The sequence below is a fragment of the Bubalus kerabau genome, chromosome 1 (assembly GCF_029407905.1).
Source record: "Bubalus kerabau isolate K-KA32 ecotype Philippines breed swamp buffalo chromosome 1, PCC_UOA_SB_1v2, whole genome shotgun sequence".
NCBI classification, from domain to species: Eukaryota; Metazoa; Chordata; class Mammalia; order Artiodactyla; family Bovidae; genus Bubalus; species Bubalus kerabau.
Genome location: NC_073624.1, coordinates 62762002 through 62771472, shown reverse-complemented (window position 1 = coordinate 62771472; position 9471 = coordinate 62762002). Strand labels below are relative to the sequence as shown.

At 37.4% G+C, this 9471-nt stretch overlaps 1 protein-coding gene across 1 annotated transcript; it reads left to right on the top strand.

Annotated features, from left to right (window-relative positions):
- The first annotated feature begins 272 nt into the window (after positions 1-272).
- Positions 273-1235, top strand: LOC129645369 (olfactory receptor 10C1-like). Its single transcript, XM_055570493.1, has one exon. The coding sequence runs from the start codon at positions 273-275 to the stop codon at positions 1233-1235; it is 963 nt and encodes a 320-aa protein (XP_055426468.1).
- Positions 1236-9471: the final 8236 nt, after the last annotated feature.

The following is a 9471-nucleotide window of genomic DNA, read 5'->3' as shown; positions in this document are numbered from 1 at the left end:
GCTAAGTCGCTTCAGTATGTCTGACACTGCAATCGTATGGACTGTAGCCCACTAGGGTCCTCTGTCCATGGATTTCTCCAGCCCAAAATACTAGAGTGACTGCCATCTCCTCCTCCAGGGGTTTTTCTTAATCATTTCAAAACTTTTAGCAAAGGAATACAAGTGTCTAGGTCTCATATCAGACCACTGACCCTAGAAAGTTACACAGAGACCCATGCTAGGTGACTAGATGCCTTTAGGTGTTACTTCTGTCCCCTCTGCTCTCTCCACAGATGTCTAGCTCTGAGCCCATAATGAGTGGAAATCAGTCCCTCTGCACCCACTTCACATTTGTAGCATTTTCCTCTCTAGCAGAGTTACAACCTGTGCTCTTCATTGTGTTCTTAACCATATACTTGTTTACCATGGGAGGAAACCTTCTCATCATTGGCTTGATCTGGGGCACCCCTTCCTTGCACACTCCCATGTATTTCTTCCTGGTTAACCTCTCCTTTCTGGAGATGTGCTATATCACTAGTGTGGTGCCTCAGATGCTGGTGCACTTGCTTGTGGAGACCAAGATCATAAGCGTGGCACGCTGTGCAGCTCAGATGTATGTATTTAGCATCTTGGGACTGACAGAATGCTGCCTGCTAGCAGCCATGGCTTATGACCGCTTTGTAGCTATTTGCCATCCTCTGCATTACTCTCTCCTGATGGGCCCTGGTGTGTGTTTGAAATTGGCTGCAGTATCTTGGACCACTGGGGTCATGGTAGAATCAGCCCAGACCACATGGATCTTCACTCTGCCCTTCTGTGGAACAGGAAGGATCCAGCACTTTTTTTGTGACATCATGCCGGTAGTGGAACTAGCTTGTGTTGATACCTCCCACAATGAGACTACATTGTTTGCTATCTCCGTGCTCTTTATCATGACCCCCTGTCTCCTCATTCTGTGCTCCTATGTGTGCATTCTGGTGACCATCCTGAGAATCCCTTCAGCCACTGGCAGAAGCAAAGCTTTCTCCACTTGCTCATCTCATATCCTGGTTGTTTCTCTCTTCTATGGTACTGCCTTGTTCACTTACCTCCAACCGAAGGCTGCACACACTCCAGAAACAGACAAGGCAACTGCACTCATGTACACAGTGGTCACACCTGCTCTGAATCCAGTTATCTACACCTTGAGAAACAAAGAAGTGAAGGAAGCCTTTCAAAGACTAACACTATGGAGCACTCACAGACAAATGACCTAAACCTGTTTATTACCAAACTATTTAGAAACACATGTATCTGCCAGAAGTATTCCAGGATATTTTCCTCCTCCAAATTTCTGGATTCCAGAATAAGCGTGATATCCTGGAAGAGAGAAGAAAGAAATCTCTTTACTAAACTTGTGTGACATTTTATTCCGGAGCTTCACAGCAGCTCCTCTGTATGTGAAAGTTTAAAGAGTCTTTTCTTCATATATCGTGAGAGAAATATCAGTACTGACTCTTGGTTTAGTAGAATGAGGAGAGGCTCCAAAACAGAAACATCAAAAATGCCTTTTGTATAATGTATGGAAAGAAAAAGGTGTGAACAGATCTTGAGTTTAAGTAATAGAAAGTTGTGGACACCAATGAGATACTTTCCATTGCATGACTGCTTCTAGGGGACATGCCCCACACAGCTCTCCCATGTTAAGACTACTTGATGTCTCTTCCAAGGCCCAACCTGTTTTTGGTTAAGTACCAGAAATCTTCAGTAGTTAGTACCTCCACATACCTCCAAAATGATAAAATCCTGATATCACCTTTATTTCTCTATGCTTTTCAGATATTAAAGCATTTTTAAAGCATTAAATTTAATATTACATTTGCTGCATATTGTTTTAAATATGTGACATGAGTGCAGTGGAGCTTTGTTTACTCATTAAGCCATTTCACAAGTGGCCAAAGCTGAAGTAAAGAGGCACTTTAAATTCTAAATAAGACAGCAAATGAGTCAAAAATAATTGCACTTATTAAAAACATAGAAAATCACCCCAGGCACCTCCATGTATCCACCCTTATGTGTGGCAGACTGAGGAGGGTGAAGCAAGTTGGAAATGTTGCACTTACAAAACTGTGGGTTCTCAAGGAGATTTTCTTTCTATCTCTCAGAGTAGATAGGAATGGAGAGCTGCAAGCATATGAAATCATATTCAGGGCAGGAGGGTGTTAAGAGTGCCTCAAAGAGAATTACTGTAGAAACTGGAAGGTCTATTAAAAGGAGGAACTGGATAAAAGTCTCCACTCCGAAGCTTGCTAAGATGTAGCACCTGGGGCAGCTGAACTACTTCCATCTGAGACAAGCTTCAGATGACTAAATGTTAAAGACAGACTTTGGTTGTATCCCCTGGAGCTTGGGTGGTGGGTTGTGGATATAGGAACATAAATGTGAGGGCTGCTTCACATACAATTACTGCTATCCTTTGTATTGAGGTTCACTGTAGGAATCTGTAAAGAGCAGAGTTAGAAACGAATAAAGAATACTTGACAAAATAATCAACTTAGGTATAAATTTACAAAATATGCTAATATCTATATAAGGAAAACTACAAAGTTTTGATGGAAGATATTGCAGAACCAGAAAAATGGAAACCTAATAGCCTTGTACATTAACAATTGAACCACGTTGTGTATTACATCCTATAACTGCCTGGGCCTCAACCCGTAAGGAAATTTGCCCTTTTCCTCTCTCTCATTCCTAACTTACCAATTCACCAGACCACACAGGGTCTAGAAGCTGTTATGTATTGGCTGAGTTCTGAATTTAAAATATGATAAACTTTTTCAAATTCAAATTCACTATATTTCAATAATTTAAAAAATCTGCAAGTTATAGTAACTGACAGAGCTAGTTCAGGGAAACAAAAGGGAGAATCAAAAGAGCAAAACTAAATAGTTATTAGAAAAAGTAAAGCCATTTCATAGTTGTGTTCCTAAAGAATTGAGCATTCTGTTACGAATATTTGATTTTTTTATGTGAAAGCCAGTGACACACATAGCATTGTTATGTTATATGTTATATCCAGGGTATACGTTATACCCTGGCTTATGTAGAAATTTGAATGGAATCATTTATCATCTCATTATTTTCCAAGTATGAAAGTTTAGCAAAAATATGGAGCACCTCATTAATGGCAAACTGGTAATCTCCTTTATAATTAATATATTGATTTATAAATTCATAAAATATGTACACAGAACTTATTCACTTTATGTTCAGAGATCTTCTTTCACTACTACTTTGAAAGTTTCCAGTTATATTCATAAAAAAGCTTCTAATGCATACTAAAAATACTGAAGTCAAATTTTACTTCTTAGGAGATGTTTGCATTCTGAGAGCACACATAAGGAAACATCAGTATTGGAAGAAGCTGCCATTTCAAAGCAATGGAAAAACAACAGAGGAATATTAGACATATTTGAAGTGTGTCTTTTTGGTAAAAGTTTATTAGCAAAAAATCTCCTGTAAAGCTTTTGAAGACAGTTATTTTTAAGCCTATTCTGTCCTGAAAAAATCATATTTAGCCATCTCCAGTAAATGATCAATAAGAACACAAAGAACAACTTCTGAAGCTGGCTGATAACATGTAGTCTCTAATATTATATATGGTCCAATGGCATTTAAAATATGCCTTTGTTTCGTCTTAATGTCAATGCATTAACCACTGACACCCCCACAGAACCAATTTGAAATTTGAAATCAAGTTTCTAGTCGATATCTTGCTCAGAAATTCAAGGTATCTCAACTGGATGTTCCCAAAGCAAACTTATAAGTGAACCTACCCTGAAAAATATGTCAAAAGTTTCCATTCTATATCTTAGTACAAACTACTACACCATCCATTCTGTATGGAAGACAGGAGTCTTAGGATTGTCCTTGTAACACAGCTTTCTTTGTCACTATATTCAATCTGTCACAAAATAATGGCAATTACACACAGGAAACATATGAAAATCCTTCACTTCTCATTTTTCCTGGCATAGTCCAAACTGTCATCATTTTGACCTTTAATTGACCTTTCTGGTGGCTCAATGGTAAAGAATCTGCCCGCCAAGATGCGGATTCATTCCCTGGGTCAGGAAGATTCCCTAGAGAAGGGCAAGGCAACCCACTCCAGTATTCTTGCCTGGGAAATCATGGACAGAGAAGCCTGGAAGGCTATAGTCCATGGGATTGCAAAAGAGTCAGACAACATCTTAGGACTGAACAACAACACATCCACTAGGAAGGACTGACCTTATTCAGTATGTTCCAAACTACAGTCATGGTGATAGTTGCAAATTAAAAATTTCAGTAAACCATAACCATGTCTGAGTGCATACAGTAGGCTCATAAGTTTTAGAATAGAGACTAACATGAAGAACATAGCCAACAAAGATTGAGCTCCTTTTTGCTCTCACAGACCTCTCTAGCTCCATGCTCTCTCTGTTCTAATTTCAATAACTTTCTTTCAGTTTCTTGACTATCATCTCACCGTGCAGACAATGCACATGCTGCTTTATCTCCCTAGAATCTCCCTCTCCAATAACTGTGTTGTTCTTATAACTATTCTCTTCATCTAATTAATCCAAGTTCTTCAAGTCTCAAATCAATAACCACTTATTTATGAAATCTTCATCTCCATAACTACATATTTTCTTCCTATTACATATTTTATGACACTGTTTAACTTTCTTTGGGTCCCAAGTTTTCTTTCCATATTTATGGTGCTTCAGTTGTTTATTTTTATTTCTTTTATTATTAACTCATTTGAGATATTCAAATTTATATTCCTTCTCCAAACTGTTTGATATTACCCCTACAGACCTTGTTCTTTTCAGATATTTTTATATAGTTAGACAACTAACCATTTTGAAAATGTGCTATAGATCTTCACCCTGAGCTACCTCTCCTTAAAAGAGAGTAAATAATAATAATTAGATCAAATATACGTTTGGCACCTAATCTATGCCAGGCATTGTCCTGAGTGTTTTACAAAGTATACCTCCCTTATACGTCACAACACTGCAATTGGGGCATTATTATTATTTCTATTATAAAAATGAAAAAATTGAGGCATAGAGAATTTAAGAAACTTGCCAATGGTAACTAACAGCATTTGTAAATGATAAATTCATTATCTTAAATACTATACTACTATATATTTTATCTATTTTTAATTGAAGGATAATTGCTTTACAGAATTTTGTTTTCTGTCAAACCTCAACATGAATAAGCTATAGGTATACATATGTCCCCTCTCTCTTGATATATTTTTTCTTCAAATTACACATTTCTATTCAGTATAACACTTAAACTTAGAGGTGCATGAATGGTGCAGCATTCACTTCCTGCTTGTTGCAGATATGAAGAAAAATTATTCATAGAACATGCTCAAATTTTTTAGTCAATTATTCATAGGACATTCCCCACGTTATCATAAGCCAGATGTAGCAATGGGACCTGCAGGTATACTGGCAGAGTGCATAACCTGTTCTCAGAAAAATCTAAATACTTAGGACCTGTTCCCAAACATGAGCTTTTGGTTGATAAAGGAAACACAGGATTTAGGAGGTTTAAACTTGAAGAATGAACTGGATAGGGTGAAAAAGTTTCTTTAGCATAAAAGGGAGTAAATGAAGAGAAAATCTAGATATGGATTGTTAATTCAGTCGTATAGTATCCCCAAATCAACTGAGTCAATTTATATTTAAAATTTCAAAATTTGATAGGAAATTAAACATGTATAAAATTGTCTGTGTATTTTCGTGACAGTCCACCGACCATGGGCTCAGTTCAGTTTAGTCACTCAGTCATGTCCTACTCTATGCTACCCCTTGGACTGAAGCAAGCCAGGCTTCCATGTGCATTACCAACAACCAAAGCTTGCTCAAACTCATGACTATTGAGTCAGTGATGCCACCCAACCATTTCATCCTCTGTCGTCCCCTTCTCCTCCCACCTTCAATCTTTCCCAGCATCAGGGTCTTTTCAAAGGAGTCAGTTCTTCGCATCAGGTGGCCAAAGTATTGGAGTTTCAGCTTCAGCATCAGTCCTTCCAATGAATATTCAGGACTGGTTTCCTTTAGGACTGACTGGTTGGGTCTCCTTGCAGTCCAGGGGACTCTCACCAGTCTTCTCCAACACCACAGTTCAAAAATATCAATTCTTCAGGGCTCAGCTTTCTTTATAGTTCAACTCTCACATCCATACATGGCTACTGGAAAAACCATAGCTTCGACTAGACGGACCTTTGTTGGCAAACTAATGTCTCTGCTTTGTAATATGCTATCTAGATTGGTCATAACTTTTCTCCCAAGGAGCAAGCATCTTTTAATTTCATGGCTGCAGTCACCATTGGCAGTGATTTTGGAGCTGAAAAAAATAAAGTCTGTCACTGTTTCCATTGTTTCCCCATCAATTTGCCATGAAGTGATGGGACCGGTTGCCATGATCTTAGTTTTCTGAATGTTGAGTTTTAAGCCAGCTTTTTCACTCTCCTCTTTCACTGTCATCAAAAGGCTCTTTAGTTCTTCTTCACTTTCTGCCATAAGGGTGGTGTAGTCTGCATATCTGAGGTTATGGATATTTCTCCCAGCAATCTTGATTCCAGCTTGTGCTTCATCCAGTGCAGAATTTCGTATGATATATTCTGCTTGTAAGTTAAATAAGCAGGGTGACAATATACAGCCTTGACATACTCCTTTCCCAATTTGGAACCAGTCTGTTTTTCCATGTCCAGTTCTAACTGTTGCTTCTTGACCTGCATACAGATTTCTCAGGAGGCAGGTGAGGTGGTCTGGTATTGCCATTTCTTGAACAATTTCTTGTAGTCAATAAAGCAAAAGTAGATGTATTTCTGGAACTCTCTTGCTTTTTCAATGATCCAACAGATGTTAGCAATTTGATCTCTGGTTTGTCTGCCTTTTCTAAATCCAGCTTGAACTTCTGGAAGTTCATGGGTCAGAAGAAAGAAGTCTATTTTAAATACATTTCACTATCCTTTCCTTTCTACATCCTTTATTAATTTTGATGCATATGAGGCATTTTTTGAATTTTATCTCCTTAGCAGTCATTGTCTCTTTGCCTTCTCTTTCATTGGAAAAGCACACCTTCCTGATTCTCAGACTACATGTTAGCACTATAGAATATGGGAGGCTTGTTATCAAGGCTTCAGAAGATATTGACTCAAAATCTGATACACGATCTTGAAAGGTTCAATCAAACTAACTCTTGAGTTTTTATTTAAGCAAACAAGAAGGTGATATCTCTTTTCATTAGACTTGAACTTGGGAATATAGAACTCTGGAGTACTCAAGGACTATAGCACAAGAAAAGAGAGTATTGTGAGTATGATGTCAATGAGAGGAAAACACTGCCTAGAGATGCATATTCTTGAGTCATGATGACTTATAGGCCAGTGAATCTAGCTTTAATAATACATATAATTTTCTACTGTAGACAATAATGCCCTCCCCTTCTTTTACTATTTGCTACATCATTCTGAGATGAGGTATTCCTTACCAGTAACTGAAAAATTCAATAGCTCAAAAGCCATTGAAACTGAAGTTCTAGAGACATCTCTTATTGTTGTTTAGTCACCAAGTCATGTCCAACTCTTTGTGACCCCATGGACTGCAGCCCACCAGGCTTCCCTGTCCCTCACCATCTCCTGGAGTTTACCTAAGTTCATGTTCATTTAATCAGTGATGTCATCCAACCATCTCATCCTCTGTCTCCCTCTTCTCCTTCTGCCTTCAATCTTTCCCAGCATCAGCATCTTTTCCAATGAGTCAGCTGTTCGCATAGATGGCCAAATTATTAGAGCTTCAGCTTCAGCATCAGTCCTTCCAAAGAGTATTCAGGGTTGATTTCCTTTAAGATTGGTTTGATCTCCTTGCTTTTCAAGTTGCTCTCAAGAGTCTTCTCAGGCACCATAGTTGGAAAGTGTCAATTCTTTGGCGCTCTGCCTTCTTTATTGTCCAGCTCTCACATTAGTAAATGACTACTGGAAAGACGATAGATTTGACTATATGGACCTTTGTCAGCAAAGTGACATCTTTATTTTTTAACACACAGTCTAGGTTTGTTATAGCTTTACTGTCAATAAGTAATTGTCTTCTAACTTCATGGCTACAGTCACCATCCGCAGGTATTTTAGAGACATGGATATGGCAGTTTTTTAACTCTATCTTTTTACTCCCCTAAGAAAGATTATTTCCATGCATTCTTTTTTCTAGCTTTACATATCTTTAATGGTTTTCCCTACAAATTTCATAAGTTAAAATCGATTTTAATAATTCCATTATTTAATCAAATATAACATGCATATATTCTTTAAGAGTAATTCAAGAATAATGTAGATTTATTCAATAAATATCACTCACATAGTATAGCTAAACAATTCAGAGGCCTCCATTTTGCAAGATTCCTGAGATGTATAATTTTATGAGGTTTTTCCATTTACCTCAGAAGGAAAAAGTTGAACAAATTATATAATGAAAAAGTAATCTTTGTGACCAGATAACTTGACTCAAGAGAAACTTCCTAAACATACAGATCAAAGTATATAATCAGTTTCTAGGCCCTTTCCTAGACAGAGATACTTGTGCTATCTTTTGGAGTTAATTTTTGAATTTTTAAAAATAATGATTAGGTAAGACTCAAAAAATAATATTTTCTCAGTTTCTATATACAGTTGCCACTAGGGAAATGCAGATGCCAAGTGTTTATTAATAATTATTGATTAAGCTAGCAACATTGACCAATCTGGTAACAAGGATAAAAACCTAGAATATAAGATTTTGTATACTTCAAAATTTTTACCAAATTATGTGTTTTCAATATAAACAATACAATCAGTTCAAGCTACTAATTGCCAAAAATGTCTTGCAAGGAAGGAAATATACCTATACTCACATCCTACCAGTTAGTTAAATTAAGAGGCAGTTTATTTCACTGTATAGATTTAGGAAGACTATGTATTTGACCATGAAAAGGTCCCTAGCAGTGCCATCTAGTGTACAGAATCTACGATGCTTGTACCTGAATGTAGACATTGACATTGACATTGAAGTCGCTCAGTCGTGTCCGACTCTTTGCGACCCCATGGACTGTAGCTTACGAGGCTCCTCCGTCCATGGAATTTTCCAGGCAAGAGTACTGGAGTGGGTTGCCATTTCCTTCTCCAGGAGATCTTCCCGATCCAGGGATCAAACTTAGGTCTCCCGCATTGTAGGCAGATGCTTTACCGTCTGAGCCACCAGGGAAGTCCACCTGAATGTAGGTAAAGTCCAAAAACTTTTACTTATAAAAAAAAAATCTGACTCTCTGTGACATTTTAGTTCTCAAGATAATGTGATATATACAATTTTACTAAAATTATTATATTTAATAAAATTATTGTTAAAAATTTACCCAATAAAATAGAATCATTCTCTCCTTTGCTTCTTCAGTCTATTTTATGCATATGTCCAAGGA

Excerpts from the sequence above, each read along its gene's own strand:
- LOC129645369 (XM_055570493.1), top strand. The coding sequence starts at position 273 with ATGTCTAGCTCTGAGCCCATAATGAGTGGAAATCAGTCCCTCTGCACC.